Raw genomic sequence first — 20,635 nt, forward strand, 5'->3', positions numbered from 1 at the left:
GTGTACCATGGTACACTTTTACATGGTACACAAAGATTTGAATTTTAATATCTTTGTGTACCATATAAAAGTGTACCATGGTACAAAAGGATATGAAAATTCACATCTTTTTGCCAGGCTCTTGTCGGCCATCGTATGTTTATATTTATAAATGCATGCAGAGCAAAAGTACAGACGGTGTTATACAAAGAAACAGGACATAAACCTGGATAGTTATGAGAATAGACAGATTCTTTTAACTTAACGCATTCTAGCTGACCTTTAATAATAAGCAGGGTCTGTTTGTTTATTCGGAACATCCGAGCAACTTAAACTTCTTGCAATTACTCTATATCAAATATCATATAATAATAATATTAATGAATACAGTTGGCAACATTACGATCCGCCTTTACTTGAAATCTTCTATTGTCGTATACACATGAGTTCTGTCATCTTCATATTGATGCATATAATATATACATGATCTCGGATAAGCCATCTATTAAAACATATTCTCAAACCATTGTATGACAATCTCTGATTGGCTTAAAACAATGTTGGTGATGTTTAGTAAGCACCGCTTAAACTTTTGGCGTTAGGCTCAAATAAAGTCTTCAACTACTTTTAACGTTAGATATTATTACTACAATCTGATGATAAAGGAAAGAAGCATGTGGTAGGGGGTATTGCCCTATTTGATTCAGCTTTTTTTAGTTTGTTTCCCCAAGACCAGGAGTAATATTTGATGTCTTATTACATTGAGATAGCATAGAAAAGTGTTTGGCAGAGCCGTTTAAAATCGAATGTGGAAGAATCGCTTGGATCGTTTTGGAATTCATTGCGTCTTTTAACTAATATATATTTGGATAACAATCTCTATAAATTAAAGTTTGGTTTTAGTTGAAACTTTATTTTATTGATGTTATTGATGTTAAATTACAATAGTACATGGTTATAAATACAGAAAAGGATCCAGAAACAAGTACATCCGTCTCCTTATAGACAAAACAGCAGCTATGGATCAGTACTGACAATATTATAATTCATATAAATAAATACAAATATATATAAAGTATAAAATGTGCAGGGAAAAGAAAGAGAAAGGGTGCAAGGATTTATAGTGGGATGGGGATGATGTTTGATGGGGAAGCGATGAGCATCAAAACTGCATTGAGAGAACAAACGCCGATTGCATGAATACAAACGATATTTGACGAAAGAGCATTGTGTCTGTACATGTTGTGGAAAGTTTATGTAGTATGTTATGAAAAAAAACCCTACAAATGCAATTCTTAACTGGCACTAAAGTTTGGTTTTAAATACAAACCGCACTGTGATCGCTTCTTATCCATGCCTCAAAATGGACACGAAGTCATGTCACGAAATCTTACAGTCCATCTCTTGTAACGATTACATGATGTAGATGACACAAAAGTAACACCGAATCCACATATTGATATACGATATCCCGCTCAATATTTGAGTAGGCGGCGACACATGCATATAAGCTTGTAATAGACACAAGTTATCTCCCGTTGAACGATCGTAAAATTCTTCATGATGCAGTTATCGATCACTTTGATAATTATTCGTCTCATAATATGATTTTAAGCAATGTCATAGGTACACAGTGATTTCCGACTTATAACTACATACATCAAAACTCCGCCGTTTATCGGTTTAAAGATAGTTCTTGTTATATGTAAGCCCATTGCATGTTTCCCCCTTTTAGACGCTGACACCATTAAATAGGAAATTGAAGAATTTACAGAAGTATTTTCCTTTGATGAAATCATTCCTCATATCAGTAAGACAAATTATCTGTCTTTGGTGATTATTGTCACACTTCAAGCAAAATATTACAGAAAATATTTCACCGTGGTTTTCTGTATATAGAACACTACGCCCATTATTACTTATCACGTGATATTAACCGAAAATCATGTCGCATGACCCTTCCACCACCTATATAATATAGCTTATACGTCAAAACCATAGTTCACTGTTTTAAAATTGATATGTTTTCAAAAAATGTTTTTGAATGAAAACGCACGGTAGTTTTTCATAAAGTGTGCATGAACATGCCAACATTTATTCTGATACCAAAATGTATTCGTGGTTTGTCCGTTAAGATTTCGATAGATACGTGACCTGTATTTTAAAACTGTTCTCATTGCCGTGGTATTATTCTATAGCTTACAGGATAAACTGAAGTATAACATTGTTGTATAATGTGTTAATTCAAAATGAATACTGAGTGAATTTAGTTGGTGACGTAATCAGTTTTGCCAACCAGATACAACGTTATTAACCAGACACTCTAGACTCTGGTTTTGTTTCATGAGATGTTGATGCTCACTGTATTGGTTGTTTTGATAGTGTAATTTGGGATAAAATATGAAAAATATGGTTGTTGAATTTGAGTGTAGAGCGCCTCGTCTACTTGGAGCTCCGATCGAATCGATGCCACAGTCAATCAAACATGGGTGCCAACTGTATGTCTTGAATCAGTATAGTTTTCACTGGGCGAAAGTGTATACAATTGTACTAAACACAGCATGTTCTACTAAGGGAGGACTGGGGCAATTTTGGCCCATTTTTATTAAAGTCGTTCTGGACCGTTGTTGAAATTTAGGTGCATCAACACCCCCCGAAAAGAAATTCCACGCTTATCATAAAAAACTTAGAAAAGGGCTATCATGTTTCAACTTTCTTGTCTAAAGATTGGATGACTTGCCTATCAAATATCATATCAATTGAATATGATGTAAAATTTGATTTGTATTTCACACAAAGATACACAGATTTTATTCTGCTGTCAGCTCTGTTATGTAAATAAAGGTTGGTTGATAGTATTGGTAATAACATGATTTATGACTATTTTTGCGAGTCCATTGCTGATAATGGCACAGCTCTGTAATTATAAGTTCACAAAATTAATAATTATCTGTACATTGTATTATATTTCAGGTTTCTGAATATTTATATTTCTGGCTGATAAGGTAACATATATACGTTACAATTGAAAATCAACTTCAAAGTAATACAGGCTATGTAGTTTCTTTGTAATGTTGCTGAAGAACAAATGTTTTCTACTCTAAATATGCATGGGTTGATAAAAAATTCATGTTATTAAACTAAACCCATGAATACTGTTCAATGTATGAAGTTTATGGAATGAAGTAAATATTGTTTTTGAATACTAGTACATTGGGTTTTAATGATTTTCGTTGACCAGGCAGTTAAAGTTCCACAAACATGTTTTCTTTTCAGAAGTATTTTATAAAAGCGATAGACGTCGGGAAAATCCGTTTCCAATGCATATTTACTGCTCAAAGCTAGTTCTTGGCACAGGGACCTGAGCGTTTGTCCTAAACTAAGGTGTTCTGAGTAATTTTACATGTTTTAGGTGATTAGATCGACTAAAAATCAAAGGGGTGTCATTTTTACCAAAAGTCGATCTAAACCCCTAAAAGACGTAAAATTTCTCTGAACACCTTAGTTTAGGTCAAATATAGCTGTAACAAATTCTCAAGTCCCTGTGGTTCTTGGCAGTGATACGAGAATCTTTACAAGATACAATATCAATATGCCACAATAAAAAAGAATATTTTTTAACGTCGCACATCAAAAGCATACAAACATAACCTCAGTAGCGCGATTTCAGCGACAAGTTACATGTGTTTAAAAATAAAACAAAACAAACGACCATTAAAAGAATTTTACAGCACGGGATTTGACGGACATTTGATTAGTACTGTTAACTCCATTTGCAATGAGAAAGAACAACCGACATGGTCTACATATGTAAAATGCATATTTACATTGTATGCGTTGGACTGAGTCACTAATTTATTGCCAAAATTAGTAGACTGATACCTACAATTCTGCTACGAAAATAGAGTTATTTCCCTTGTGTTAGTGAGAACTTCCTACTGAGAATGAGTTACCGAAGATGAGTGAAAATGGGTCAGAGAACATCTTCGCTTGCATCCAAAGTATCCAAGTCGGTATCTTCTTTATTTACCGGTGCTGTTGACGATAGCGAGACATGCCAAAACAGACTCGCAGTGACACCATTTGTCTTCAAACGTTCAGGGTGTGTGACTTCAAGTAACCAGCTGATCACTTCTCAGCTTTCTATTTTCGGAATACAGCTGTCAGTGTTCATTTATTATCATATATTCAAAACGTTTATGTGTGTAATTACAGGTTGCTTTATTAAAGATATTCAGATATTGAATAATTATAAATGTATATGCTCAGGCTCAGAGCAGTATTTTTTTTTTAACTTTTTTTTTTTTTGGGGGGGGGGGGGGGGTTCCTTATGCAGTGCTTCTATCCCTCTTTGAGAGGGATTCTCCATAATCACCCCAATATTTTTATTTGCCTCTTAAGCCATATAACCCAAATTGTACCGGATGCCTACCCTTCCATATAATTATAACCAGATTTGTGAGGTAAATGTCCCTCCTAGAGGACAATATCATGTCTTTCATTTTGTAACTTATTACAAAGAGGAGTGAGAATAAGTCAAGCCATAATTACCTTGTAAGTCCCTGTCCATCAGACGTGTATCAGCTGAGTGAACAAAGTAATTAAACTAATGACTGTCACCGTTCATGGTACTGCAAGCAGTTTGTTGTTTGAATGAACTTTCTATATTGACATATCTGATAACAATTTAATTGATCAAGCCATGTTTCCACTCACTAAGGGACTGAAGAAACGCTGCAAAAATTTGCATGCATTTTTATTCCTCTTTGAGAGTTTACTTAGAGGGGAAAATCCATCTGAGATGGTTTCAGAGGTTGATAATAAATGATATGTAGCTATATATACAGTAGGTATAGGCATCATATGACAGCAAAAAGTGACCAGTTTTGTCCGTATTTAAGGTAGAAATTGATAAATAGATGAACTGAAGTAAAATGAAACATTTTGCTTCATGATGTTCATTACCATTATGATGAAATATAAGCTCAGGATTTGAAATGCTGGGAAAATAATCAACTCAGGTCGCAAATGGTTTTAGTTAATTATTTTTTCCAACATTTTCTCATCCTCATTGTATATTCCAACATAATGCACGCACATACATTGACTATTTCTTAATTAATCAATGATTTATTTAAATTTTGTATTTGCTTTCAGGTCCATGTACTTTGATGAAGACGACGACCTAGCTCATGAGTTTTATGTGGAAATCATTGAAGGCCGCCATCATTACATGAAAAAGCAGTATTGTAACCTTCGCCCTCAGGTACAAGTATATGTAGGAGACATACTTTTGCAAAAATATTATTAGGACTGTCAAATGTAATGATGTTCATCTATAATACACAAACTCGCCTATTATACGCCAATAGGGGTATATATGGATTTGTTACTAAAATAGCCAAAATCACTTTAATCTTAACTTTTTCAAATTGTTTGTCCAAGTCACATTTATTCAGTCATGAAACATAATACAAATGCAAAAATAAACTTTATTTGCATGTGGGAAATGGCAAAAATAGATGCAATACTTCCGGTAAAGTTACATAAAGTTTCGAAGTAGCTAACGTTAACGCTTTCAGTAACCATCTTTTAGCAAAATATTATTTACCTTGTTGTAAATTTATGCGATTTTTAATAATATTTTGCAAAAGTTACTGCTAAAGCAATTTTTTGATTTTTTTAGTAACAAATCCATACTCCAACTGGCGTATAATAGGCGAGTTTGCGTATTATGCGCAAGTTGGTGGTTTTCCCCAACCTGATGATGGCTGGTATTGATTTGGTATGACTGAAATGATTAGGTATTATCAATATGAGAAAACAAAGGTCAATTCTATGACATTGCCAATGCTCTATTAATGATCTGGTATTGATTGCCTTTTTTAAAAAGTGAACCTAATAACTTAGCAATTTATTAATAGACATATGTATAAAAAAGTATGTTATGTATTGTATACAGTGTATTGTAAAGCACTTACATCAGCAATTTAAACCTTCCGAGGTATGTTTGAAAAATTACACTAGCTTGGACTTGTTGGAAGAAATTTAGTTTTGTATTAACAATTTAGATTATGACACATGTACATTTTATGCAAAACAAACGAGATCCAACGCCTGTTTCTGTTAGTTCCAAAGATCCGGTAGCCATTATGTGGATAGATTCCTAATGGAATTCAGTAGTAAAGCACAAAAAGTACCCGAAATTCAATGTAAAGATAACTGGACAACATCCGCTTGAAGACGATTGGCAGTATTTATTACAATGTTGACATGTTTCGACAACACTCTTAGTGTGTCGAAATATGTCAACATTGTCATAAATACTGCAGATCACCTCCAAGTGGATATTGTCTAGTCATCTTTACTTTGAATGTATAGAAAGAGGGTATTTCTCAAAAGAAAATGAATGTTTTATTTTGCTTTTTATCAAAAAGGGTGAAGTGGACTTGCCTCATCCCCGTCTCAATGTAGATTTCCCTATTGTGATATGTGAAGCTCCACGGTGACACAGGATGGAGGACCTTTGTCCAAACACAAAGAACCTGTAGGAAAATCAAAGGAACACTGAGAAGCAGCTGAAATCTAGTCATTCTCGAGGCTTATCAAATTACGTACCCGGAGTCGGATCTAGATCGGTCTACAGCAAGTAGGCCACAGCGTGTGAATCTCTTGCTACCATTGAGAAAACTTTTTGTGATGAGCGTGAAAACCATTCCTTGCTGTGATTTGTTTTGTCGGGAGAAACTCATTAACTAGGTATGCACATTTAGTTCATGTCTAACAGTGTTGTCGATATGGATCATAACTCATTCATATACATCTCAGGCATTAATCGCTGACACAACCAACATATAGGAACATATATGGAACAGATGCCGTAGGCCTACATGATAATAAGTGACAAAGGACAAGTGAACTTTAAACCAAGGATACAAGTTTAATTTATAGAATATTTAACATTAGAATATTTAACATTATGTTGAAAAATGCACCAGAGACGTTTATACTACTATATGTCTCTGATACAACTATACAAATTAATCAGAATGTTGAATTGTGATTTACCTACTTTTTAATTTCTTGGAATTCCGTGTACATTATATCAATCAAAATTACTCCTAAATTGAAGCTGACAACGCTAGATAAGAACCACCGATGAGCATTACAAATAACATATACCCTATCCCAAGATGAAATGTATTAATTTTTTGTTTACAAAAAATATTTTTTCAACATATTAGATAGCTTACAAATCTGACCCCATGCTACTTTAAGTCACCTCTTACATGTAAATTGCTTGGACGATAATATAACCTACAGAATTTCTACTGGTGAATTTGTTTATGTCTGTGCCAACCTGATGACAGTCTTATAAAGTATATATGTGCTTTGGAGAGTTTTGTTTTTCACTGATAGAAGATAATTCACCAGATGATATACCAACCGTCAATACTCTGGAAAATCTTTTTCTTGGTTACAATAGAATATTGGAGTCAGCAAGGGGATCATTACCTCCCCTTGCTATCATTGTCTTCACCTGAGATACCATTTCATTTGTAAGAAAATGTTGGTTCTTACCTTGCATTGTAACCTTATAGATACCAAGGTAGTAGGAATAGGATAAGATGATAAATATTGTGATGAGAATCTGTTCATGTTGAAAAACATTTTTTTTGTACCTTTTTCAAGGAGATAAATGTTGTATGGTACTCCAAACTACCACTGGCATAAATATGGGTTATAGTATTAGGTTGTGCATGTAGTATATGTTAATTTATTTTCATGACTGTGGTGTTGACTGCAGACTTCAGTTAAGTGTAGAGGATGGGCGTACCTTGCTAACTGCTGTTTATTTTACATACAAACAAATTCTTATGCAGATAATTGATATATTCACAAAGGGCTACTCTTTAATAAATAATATCTGTACACTAGCTTGCTTTAAGACTCTAATTGCCTCGGACACAAAACAATTTATTCAACTCAGGTTAGTCATGATACAATTGTGGAATTTCACAACGTTACACGTTTGGACGATGATTATCGTTGTTGGTGTAAATGGAGAAATGGTTTAACAATATATACGGTTTCGTGTTTAAACACATCAATTAATTTTGAAGTATGTTTCTATATTATAGCTACATACAGTATATAAGCTGATCTTTCTATTTATATTTTCTTAAATTTGGGGATGGACTAAATCGACACATGTAAAATTATAACACAGCTGTAGCTGGTCAAGGTGTGATAAACCAGGTGAAGGGGAGCTATAGACCAAAAAGAATGCAAATAAAAAATACTTAACGTCCACTTGTGTTTCCATAATGGTCATACGGTATCACATATATCAGCCCTCTTTGTCAGGCACAGGCCAGGTAAAACTCTGGTCAATGAAAATAATATTTACCTGTTCTGTTACTTTGGAGCCTAATGAAAGTCTTATGGTCACTGTAAAACTTTGTAACACACATTGTAAAATTGAACATAATCTTGATTAATATGATGAGAAATTTATATAAACAGTGTTTCAATGCAAGCCTTCCAGATTTTTTCATTCCGTAATATTCATCAACCATTTGTACCGCATCGCACATTTGTGCGGAGAGAAGCGCACAACAAGGCAACCGATTGTCAAATTGCACAGTTGTGGAAGCATGGAAGTAACAAGCATGGACTACATGTATGTGGGGACAGTGTGCGCGATGTATGCACATTGTGCCCACACTAGTTTCGGTGCGTTGTGCGGTAACTCAACTGTACAAATGAAGTGAAGTTTCTTGAAAATTGAACTCGCTCATGAAACATAATCCAAATAACGATTAACGATTATGATTCAAGGGAACTTTTTAAGTTAGGCTTGAGAAGTGATTTAGATTAAATTATTTTGTACATGTCATCAATCACCTTTTTGTTTTTTTCTCTACGTAACTTAAAACAAGGTGTCAATTGTGTTTGTAGCAATTGTCTAAATCAGCATCCTTTTGGAAGATCAAGTTAAAATGTGCACTTATACCAAGAAGCAATTAGTATGAATTTAATTTTATGAGCTGGAGACTTTTTAGTTAATTTTGAATAGCTACTGACATTCTGAATATGTGCATTTAAGACTTTTATAACCAGTGCTGAGGCTACTGAATTTACCCACATGTAATCAAATTATTATTTGTGCAGCATTTCAAAGTAAGAATCCATGTCTTAATTTCATGCTCTTTTCTCTGAGCAATGAGGATGAATATGGCATAACAGTAGATATTATTATTACAGTACATATGTGGTGAAATTCAAGTTATTATGATAATAACGAAATTCATATCTTTCTGTCATGGCATATTACACTTGTTATTTTATACGCTAAACTGACCAATCAAAGAGCAGGGTTTAGCGCAAAAACAATTAATTGTATTATCAGTTGTGACCTCGAAATAGAATGAGTGTTTTCTTATTAATGATATCAAAATATAGCACCCTTTGAGTCCTTTGAGCTGTTATTACATTGTATGTCAGCTTAAGTTATGAAGAAAATTATCAGGAGAAGACTAATATAGGCACTGCCTGTTGTCTAATCCTTTTGTAAATACCATAAAATTTGTTGAAACCAAATGAAGAAAATTACTTTTTTGGATAAGTGGATTCTAATCGGGCAGATTGTTGGCCTGGATATAATTATAGGGAGTTATTTCCCTTCACGCATGGTATTTATGTAATATTATACAACTACCTTTAGGTAAAACCCTGCTACTGAACAAAAGTACTACATGTTTATAATGTACAAATTATAAGATGGAAATGAGGCATTTATAATAAACATTTAATCATGGGAAAATGTTTACCTTGAGATTCTGAAAGCAATGATATCCGTTTTAAAGTCTTTTTGAATTACACGTGTACAAGGCATATGACTGTTATATGAGCACATTACATTTGTAAACATGAAAATGTCATTTGTACAAATATAATCATGTTATCCCAATAAGGGACCTGGTAATTTACTAATTTTCGTCAAAATTGTTCTCATAGTGTAGCTGAACTGTTACAGTTATTGGAGACCTTACGTGTGTGTTATTGTGTTACCTGTTTACCTGTACATACGATGACTTGTGTTTACACCTGTGTCGTTCCTTCACTTGCTTGTGTAATGTGAATAACTGTGATATGCAGACAGACACCTTCATTTACTTTGGTCCAAACAGCAATTACTAATAGAATATGTTATTTATTTTTGGGGTGGGGGGTGAATAGGTGGGAGGGGTATGTTGTAACAAATTGTAATAGAGACAATAGTAAGAATTGGGATGTTCCAGCCAATCACCTTGAGACTGAGGCGATTCGGTATAGTTTTTATCACAAGCGGGTAATAGATTATCATTTTGAGACTGAGGTGATTTGGTATAGTTTTTATCACAAGTGGGTAATAGATTATCATTTTGAGACTGAGGTGATTCAGTACAGTTTTTATCACAAGCGGTTAATAGATTATCATTTTGTAAGGCGAATTATTCCCTTAAAGATTCCCGTAGCTCTGTGGAGTACATGTTGTTTTCATCCACTGAAACTGTGTTACATTGTCCTTTTTGTAATGTATGTAAATTAACTCACTGCACAAAACACTTAAATAAGAAGCACAGAAGAATATTCCTTGTCTTATGATAATTATATATTGGTGAATTGATGCCAAATGTTGATCTGAAGGGGGTGCGATATGGATCTACACAAAATCGGCATGTCCGAACATCTGCTGTCTATATAACACTTGTCTCCTGGAGTAACATATGTTTTTTTGGGGGTGATTTAACTTGAATTTAATATAATATTCAAGCTTCACTGATACCTAATTTTATATCTGTTCGACATATTTATGTATCTTGGGAAGGTGGAATCTCGCGCACTAAAATAAGGTTTTGTGCCCCACTATATACAGAGTTATGGCCCTTTGTTTATTTTGATACCAAAGTTTGTCCATGGCATACCTTCCATGCTATTTCACCTACGTTGACCAAACTTGCTATAGTTTTAATGTATCTTGAGAAGTAGGAGTGTCACATTCTAAATTCAGGTCTCGTGTCCCACTATATAAAGAGATATGGCCCTTTGTTAATTTTTTATACCGATGTTTGTCTATTGGCTAAATAAGGGGAGACATATGTTTTTGTTTACAAAAACAAATTTCTAGTTTAGATTGAGTTCAATTTTTTGTTCTTTTGTTACAACTACATAATTGTACCTGCACTAGAAAGAAGTTGACAAAATATCTCATTTTTATACGCACGTCAAATTTTGACGGGAGTACATTGTATTATGGTATGAGGTTGTCCGTCACTCCGTCCGGTGTAAACTTTTCGTTTGTCCTGCAATCTCCTCCTACATTTTGGCAGATTTCTTAGAAACTTATTAGGCTAAATAATCATGATATGATGTTGTGTTTCCTTGAAAAGAATTTTTATTCAACAATTTTTGCAAAAGTTATTGCCCTTTGTTTATTTCAGTAGTTGATTTTTGTCCGGCAATCTCCTCCTACATTTTGACAGATTTCTTAGAAACTTAGTAGGCTAAATAATCATGATATGATGTTGTGTTTCCTTGAAAAGAATTTTGATTCAACAATTTTTGCAAAAGTTATTGCCCTTTGTTTATTTCAGTAGTTGATTTTTGTCCGGCAATCTCCTCCTACATTTTTCAACGGATCTCATTAAAACATGGTATACATTATAATCATGATATGAAGTTGTGTCTTCCTTTAAAGAATTTTGATTCAACGATTTTTGCAAAAGTTATTGCCCTTTGTTCATTTCAGTAACAATAACACTAGATGGCAACGACGGGCGATATTGTTCCGCCCTGCGGTACTCTTGTCTTGGATATTTTGATGACATTTACAGTTTTTAGCAGTCATAGATTAAGGTCTTTTTTATTTACAAATTCAAATGGGATGAAATTTGTTTGTTATCCTGCATGTACATGTTTTCCACAAGAACAACAAGACATTATCACTTGTCAAAATATGACAACCGTTTCACCACTGTCGACCATAATGGACTTATCCAGATCAAGGCATGGTAGAGTTTATTAAAGTTACATAGGGGTGAAAGGGTTAAGTATTTACTGAATAATTGCCAAAATATGCGTCCACAAGACAAGTCCATGAGAGAGAAACTCTGGTTTTCTGATGTGATCCCTGGTCTGTTGTCAGCAGTACTTTGTTTTGGAAATCTTTTGTGTTGTAAGGTAACAAACTGTACAACAAATGTCCTAGCATGAAATCATCCGAATTGTTCCACCTGATATCAATCATTTCTATACGTAAATACATTTTTGAGGTGTCCAAAATTTTGAAATTTTTGAGAGCTTTTATTAAGCCCTTTGTTTCAAATTCATCATCTGTGATTCATTCTTTAACTCACTCACCTCTGATCATGAAGACACTTTTGAACCCTTCTGATTCGAAGGTTAGAATAGTTCATTATGAAATTTCAGGGGTAAATGAGTCAATAGGTTGCTTTAAAATATGCACCGTATATAGGGTAGACAAGATGTTTGTTTTTGGGTAAGAGGATGTGTTTTATACATGGTTTTCTCAGGTTTAATTTGTTACCATGGTAACACAACTTGAAACAAAGACATTTTATTCTGGATAACTCCATTCTGAGCACTATATTCACCTTCAATATCATGTTTACTCGTACCATATCATTCCTAAAATCAAAAGGGCATAATTAATCGACAACAGATCATTTAGCATTACTTTAATTCAAGTAACAAAATGATTTTTACGAAAAATTATATGAGGATTTTGTTATGGCTTCAGATAAGATGTAAAATCAATGTACTGTAAGAATACATTTTTTAGTGGATACAAATTTTATTGTATCATCAAATCATAACAGATGAGTACATTGATGAATTGGCGCACTTACAATATATGCAGTAGAAAACTATATACAAAAAGTTATCAGGGCAGTCACAAATAAGGGCAATGTTTAAAGCGAGAAAAGTGCTAAAAGTAGATTACCGCGAAAATTAGTTTGGTTACAGTAGAGATGACAGTGCTATAGAGAGCGTGGTAGACCCCTATCACTATTAGTAGTGTGACAGGGTGGCAATATTTATGTCCTCCAGACATAGGTGTATAAATGACACAGTAGATTAATGTACCATGCACACCTATATGTTGTGTTGTTCCCATGATCAAATATAAATTATAATTGATAAATGTTGAATAGGTCAATTGTATACAATGATTAAATATATACGGCTATATAGATGATAATCTGCGAAAACTGAAAATCAAACACTGATATAATTTGCCATTCATATAAAATACATATATATAGATAAGGTGATTGAAAATATTGACTTGCCACACATATTTTGTTGAAATTTGTTTTTCTGATAATGACTGATAATTAATTATGATTTTTAACTGATTGGCCAAATGTAGGAGGTGAAGACATCAAGGATACACTTGCATCATATAGATGTTTGTCCAAAACATTTTTATGAGAGCTTTCTTGGATTATCTCCCCTTCAACAAATACAGCATTTACTTGACCCCACATATCCATAGACTTACAGCATTGTGCAAGAATCTTAAAAGATATTGACTCCTTGAAATGAAAATGTTTTGGGAGAAAATGTCAAAATTTTATCAAGATTCAATTTACAGAATAGGTTGTGTAATATACCAGATGAATTTACTTGAAGTTAAAACGGATACAGAAACTTATTTTTCTTCAGGCTCCCAGTCCCATTGAAAAACAAATTAATGTGCATGGCAATATGGATGTTTTATCTAAAGATCAGATTTAAGTTACTGATAGATATAACAAAGTCAGATTTGTCTTCTGTGTATGTTGGAATATCATATTAATATTTTAAAAATCCAATTTTTATTCTGTGAGAGTGTGTGTTTGTGTTTGAGCCCTACTCTTCTGATTATATATTCTGATGACATGATTGATTGGAAGTTGTTTCTCTACACACCATTCCTATACAACCTGGACCAACATTTTTGATTTACATGAGTCGAGAAGTGAGTAATACGTTATCAACTAATGCCATAACAATCACCAGTAGTGCAAATTGTATTATACTAGGTCTTAGTACATTGTATTATTCTAGGTCTTAGTATATTGTATTATACTATGTCTTAGTACATTGTATTATACTAGGTCTTAGTACATTGTATTATACTAGGTCTTAGTAAAATGTATTATACTAGGTTTAAGTACATTGTATTATACTAGGTATTAGTACATTGTATTATACTAGGTCTTAGTACATTGCATTATACTAGGTCTTAGTACAATGTATTATACTAGAACTTAGTACAATGTAATATACTACATAGTGTAGGTCTTAGTACAATGTATTATACTAGGTCTTAGTACATTGTATTATACTATGGCTTAGTACATTGTATTATATTAGGCCTAAGTACATTGTATTATACTATAGGTCTTAGTACATTGTGTTATACTAGGTCTTAGTGCATTGCATTATACTAGGTCTTAGTGCATTGCATTATACTAGGCCTTAGTACAATGTATTATACTAGGTCTTAGTACATTGTATTATACTATGTCTTAGTACATTGTATTATACTATAGGTCTTAGTACATTGTATTATACTAGGTCTTAGTACAATGTATTATACTAGAACTTAGTACAATGTATTATACTACATAGTGTAGGTCTTAGTACAATGTATTATACTAGGTCTTAGTACAATGTATTATACTAGATCTTAGTACATTGTATTATACTAGGTCTTAGTACATTGTATTATACTAGGTCTTAGTACACATATTATACTAGATCTTAGTACAATGTATAATAATAGGTCTTAGTACATTGCATTATACTAGGTCTTAGTACAATGTATTATACTAGGTCTTAGTACATTGTATTATATTAGGCCTAAGTACATTGTATTATACTAGGTCTTTGTACAATGTATTATACTAGGTCTTAGTACATTGTGTTATACTAGGTCTTAGTACAATGTATTATACTAGGTCTTAGTACATTGTATTATATTAGGTCTAAGTACATTGTATTATACTAGGTCTTTGTACACATATTATACTAGATCTTAGTACAATGTATTATACTAGGTCTTAGTACATTGTATTATACTAGGTCTTAGTACAATGTATTATACTAGGTCTTAGTACATATATTATACTAGGTCTTAGTACATTGTATTATACTAGGTCTATAAGTACAATGCTTTTTAAGCAGAGAAGTTTGAAACTCGGAGCCCTTAATAACATTTTCTATGGAGAGTTGTGGTAATTAAGAATTCTGATGTTACTAATACAGTGACTTTTCCAGTAGCTAAGAATTTTGATGTTACTAATACAGTGACTTATCCAGTAGCTAAGAATTCTGTTGTTACTTATACAGTGACATCTCCAGTAGCTCAGATTTCTGATGTTACTAATACAGTGACTTCTCCAGTAGCTAAGATTTCTGATGTTACTAATACAGTGACTTCTCCAGTAGCTCAGATTTCTGATGTTACTAATACATTGACTTCTCCAGTAGCTAAGATTTCTGATGTTACTAACACAGTAACTTTTCCAGTAGCTAAGATTTCTGATGTTACTAACACAGTAACTTCTCCAGTAGCTAAGATTTCTGATGTTACTAATACAGTGACATCTCCAGTAGCTAAGATTTCTGATGTTACTAATACATTGACTTCTCCAGTAGCTAAGATTTTTGATGTTACTAATACAGTGACTTCTCCAGTAGCTAAGAATTTTGATGTTACTAATACATTGATTTCTCCAGTAGCTAAGAATTCTGATGTTACTAATACAGTGACTTCTCCAGTAGCTAAGAATTTTGATGTTACTAATACAGTAACTTCTCCAGTAGCTAAGAATTCTGTTGTTACTAATACAGTAACTTCTCCAGTAGCTAAGAATTCTGATGTTACTAATACAGTGACTTCTCCAGTAGCTAAGAATTCTGTTGTTACTAATACAGTGACTTCTCCAGTAGCTAAGAGTTCTGATGTTACTAATACAGTAACTTCTCCAGTAGCTAAGAATTCTGATGTTACTTATATAGTGACTTCTCCAGTAGCTAAGATTTCTGATGTTACTTATATAGTGACTTCTCCAATAGCTAAGGTTTCTGATGTTACTTATACAGTAACTTCTCCAGTAGCTAAGAATTTTGATGTTACTTATACAGTAACTTCTCCAGTAGCTAAGAATTTTGATGTTACTAATACATTGATTTCTCCAGTAGCTAAGATTTCTGATGTTACCTATACAGTGACCAGTGGCTAAGAATTCTGATGTTACCTATACAGTGACCAGTGGCTAAGAATTCTGATGTTACCTATACAGTGACCAGTAGCTAAGATTTCTGATGTTACTTATACAGTTATTAGCCTTGTGATTCATTACTGTTGGCAGACAGTATTTTGTGTGAGGAAACGTTTAAATGCATGCATGCATACAATGTAAATGTGATAATTACTGTAATAGCATACCTTATTTGAATAAACATTGTAATATGATGGACAGCTTGGCCTTCTGATTAATTATTAATCATTAAATCATTGCTGAATTCTAGCCTTCATACTTCTAATGTTATACGACTTTTGACAACTGTTTAGATGTAATCAATACCCCAATCAACTTACCTGTAATTCTGTTGTCTCCCTCTCGTGTTTCACAAAGTAATGGTTTGTTTTTGCAAGGTGTTTTTAATCTTGATGGTTTTTGCAGATGATGAGGCCACTTACTTGTCATCCTACTGAATTGTCACAGACTGGACACAACATTATGACCTCCAACCTCGTCTCATTAAAGAACTTTGTTTTAGTTTATTTGTTCAAATCATTTCAGGCACATCTTTTATGCCTTTCAAAATCATATATATTTACTGCAATATTCATGATAATTTGGAATTTTAAAAAGGTCATATCTTGGATGTTTTAAAATGTTTTTGTTCCGATTCTAATTAAAAAATAGCAAGTGAGCTATTGCTGGTTTTAATACTGCTATATACATACAGGTAGATTTAAAGTTTCGTCAGAATCGTTTTCAAATATAGGCAATATAGTATTGAAAATTTGATCCAAAATTCAACTCTAACATTATCATTGGCTGGATACCAAGTGCAACATCATTGATGTCCAGAGGGGAATACAAGACACATTGATTACAGTCCAGATGTAAATTGTGAAGATTTGACATTGGTTCCTTTGCTCTGACCTTGAAGACATACAGCCATTGTGTGATACTTGACTGCTTTGTCATAACACACATAGAATTATCGTCACACATGTAGGAAATTTCATGTAATGATGTTCAAATTCAGGAGTACAAAGTTGTGGTCCAGACGAGCATATGGCAATGATTTGATCTTTGCTGTGATTATGACCTTGAAGTAAGACAGACATGTATTTGATATGGGACAGCCTTGTCATGATACACATATCTATGATGTTCATCACAATTTACAGTAGCCCAGGGGTTAATGCTGAGAGCTCCCAGTTAAATCATATCACTTAGTGTCACCAAGTTCATTCATAAAGTTCATTCTTGAAATGAGTTTCTAGGAGATTAGAGCTTCCATATATTTTGCAATGTTTCATTAATTTGTTACTTTGATTTGTTTGTTCTTTACGTCCTATTAACAGCTACGGTCATTTAAGTATGTGCCAGGTTTTGGTGGTGGAGGAATGTAGGAGAGTACCTGGAGAAAAACCACTGACCTGGTGACAGCCCCACATATAATTAGGCCTCAAAACCATGAACCAGGGGTGGAGGGCTAGTTATCATAGACGGTCACATGCCTTAATTAACATGGACTTTTAATCGGCTGTGAGAAGCAAAACACAATGTAGGATATAGTGATAGTAGCTGCTGCAACCCCCAATTCAGTTATTTACATATTTCAAGTTATGTCCCTTTAATTAATGACCATAATAAAGAAAAATTTGATTTGTGATAATTTCCTAATATTTAAAGGTGAAGAAAACTGATACATGTCCTTATGTTTGAATTTATCTCTATCAGATACAATGTGAAGTATACAAAAATCTACGTCTAGACACTTTGTAAAATAAGAGATCCTAGATGGATCTCGACACCCACCATGAAAGGATCTTGATCAGATCTACAAAGATGATCTTTTACCTTCATTGCTCTTCAATTTCCTTGAAGACACTATCACCCACTCCCATGTTGGAAATCCTGAACAGGAATAAAATACATTGACATGAACATTGTTATGAAGAGACCAAGAGGAACCTACACATCAAATTTGATCTCTCTCTCTCTCTCTGTAGTAGTTTCTTAGAAAGACAGATAACAAATCACAGTTATAGACCAAGAACAAAAGATCCTAGAGGGATCTTGGCACCCATCATAGTGTCATCTTCATTAGTTCTATGTTATTTTGACCTTTTCTCTTCTTTTCTATTATCTGTTTAATCAATCTTTTGATCAACCTCAGAAGTTAACATGCACAACTCAGGACCAAGGGTAACCTACATATCAAATTTGAAAAAAAATCCTCCAGTTAATTCTGAGAAACAGCAATATCAAACTTAAACTGTAACAAGATGGCCGGCCGATATGATTTGATATGCATAACTAAGAACAAGAGGAACCCTTGTGTGAAATTTGAGAAATTTCCCTCAAAGACTTTTTGAGCAATAGGGCTAGAAATCTTTTACATGTACTCCCAAATTCAATACGACCACCCGCCAGCCATCTTAGTTTTCCAATCATCCCCAATTTTCGAAATGTGGAACTAGGAACCATGGGGAACCTTCATGTGGAATGTGAGAAAGACCCTCCTGAACATTCTGAGAAATAGCGCTAACAAACTTGAACTTTCAAATTCAAGATGGCTGCCTCTCGGCCATTTTGGTTTTGCAATCAGTCCCAAAAATTGATCAGCGTACCTAAGGATCATGGGGAACCTTAATGTGAAATTTGAGAAACAAGAATTGTTTAAGGACGGACGGAATGACCGAATGACGGACGGACGGACAATGGATTAAGGACACAGGGTGATTTAAATAGCCACCATCTGATGATGGTGGGCTAAAAACCTGCATATCAAATTTGAGAAAGATCCCTCCAGTACTTTTTGAGAAATAATGATAACAAACCTTACCTATCAAAATCCAAGATGGCCACCTGTTGGCCATTTTGTTTATCTGATCAGTCTCAAAATTAAATATTATGTACGAAATTGGAGAAAGATCCTTCCAGGACTTTCTGAGGAATAGCGATAACAAGAATTGCTTCAGGACTGAGGACTGAGTTTGGACAGAGCTTAAAGTTTAATACATTTGAACCCTGGAACATACGATTCTGCATGGATAAAAAACAACAGAGTTTGTTTATGAAATGCATTGTATTTTTATTTTTGTAAAAATATCAATCTTATGTATCAAAACAATTGCTTTTCATAAAAAGAAGACAATGAATAACAACTAACTACACCAAATAAAGTTACTGAAACATTCAACAATCAATGTAGTTCCAATATTTTTTCAAAAGAGTTTTAAAAGATATGATAATTGTAACTTTAAGTGAATTGCCCAAGTGTGGCCTGATAGGATGATTCTTGGAATACAGACTTGCATCTCCATCACAAAGCCAGACTCCTGAACCAACCAACCCCTTGTGGCCAATACTAGAATCTGACTAGGAAAAAATCAATATCACCAGATCTGCTAAGCTAACAGACTGAATTGCTTGTAATCTAGCATTTGTACAATTGAATTGCAACCTATTGAGCCATGATAGTACATAGAGTTGGGACCATTTGTTCTCCAGTAGTATGGTACTATCACCATCTTACACTACACAGGACACTGGGGTTATCTGTAGGCACTAGCACAGTTCACAGCACTATGTTTTGTCATGGGACTGTCAAACAACACAGCGCTCAGCCGATCTGGAGACCCACACAACAAACAGCAATGAATTTAACTGGTGACTTTCCCAGCAGACTGCACTGAGTTATCTGGAGACTTTCTCAGCACACTACAATGGGCTTATCTCGAGACTCCTAAAACACACAATACTGACTTTATCTTTATACTCTCACAACACACAGCACTGAGTTGATCTTTATACTCTCACAACATACAGCACTGAGTTTATCTTTATACTCTCACAACATACAGCACTGAGTTTATCTTGAGACTCCTAAAACACACAATACTGACTTTATCTTTATACTCCCACAACACATAGCACTGAGTTTATCTTTATACTCTCACAAAATACAGCACTGAGTTTATCTTTATACTCTCACAACACACAGCACTGAGTTTATTAGGTCATCTGAGACAATTTGTCTCAAGTGACCTATTGCGATCGCCTTTTGTCCATCGTCGTCCGTCGTGCGTCCGTAAACAATTTACATTTTCAACTTCTTCTCCAAAACCCTTGAACCAATTTCAATGAAATTTTGCAGGGACCTTCCATGGACAAAGGTCAACAAAAATAGTGGCTGGTTTAAATTTAGTCTCAAGCCCCCAGGGGCCTGAGGGGCGGGGCCAAAAAGGGTCAAATTGACTAAAATTTCAAAAATCTTCTTCTCCAAAACCCCTGAACCAATTTCAATGAAATTTTGCAGGGACCTTCCATGGACAAAGGTCAACAAAAAT

At 33.9% G+C, this 20,635-nt stretch overlaps 1 protein-coding gene across 1 annotated transcript; it reads left to right on the forward strand.

The window, feature by feature from the left end:
* The first annotated feature begins 3,900 nt into the window (after positions 1–3,900).
* On the forward strand, positions 3,901–8,111 carry LOC110457960 (tumor suppressor candidate 2-like). Its single transcript, XM_021509481.1, has 3 exons — positions 3,901–4,081; positions 5,137–5,245; positions 6,417–8,111. The coding sequence occupies exons 1-3, from the start codon at positions 3,948–3,950 to the stop codon at positions 6,486–6,488; spliced, it is 315 nt and encodes a 104-aa protein (XP_021365156.1). The 5' UTR covers positions 3,901–3,947; the 3' UTR covers positions 6,489–8,111.
* The last annotated feature ends 12,524 nt before the right edge of the window (positions 8,112–20,635 follow it).

The sequence above is a fragment of the Mizuhopecten yessoensis genome, unplaced genomic scaffold, assembly GCF_002113885.1.
Source record: "Mizuhopecten yessoensis strain PY_sf001 unplaced genomic scaffold, ASM211388v2 scaffold1171, whole genome shotgun sequence".
NCBI classification, from domain to species: domain Eukaryota; kingdom Metazoa; phylum Mollusca; class Bivalvia; order Pectinida; family Pectinidae; genus Mizuhopecten; species Mizuhopecten yessoensis.

Bases quoted from the DNA above. Each gene is read 5' to 3' on its own strand.
- LOC110457960 (XM_021509481.1), top strand. From the start codon at position 3,948: ATGGGTCAGAGAACATCTTCGCTTGCATCCAAAGTATCCAAGTCGGTA. The intron at 4,082-5,136 runs GTGTGTGACTTC...ATTTGCTTTCAG, and splicing joins TTTGTCTTCAAACGTTCAGG to GTCCATGTACTTTGATGAAG. The intron at 5,246-6,416 runs GTACAAGTATAT...TTTATCAAAAAG, and splicing joins ATTGTAACCTTCGCCCTCAG to GGTGAAGTGGACTTGCCTCA.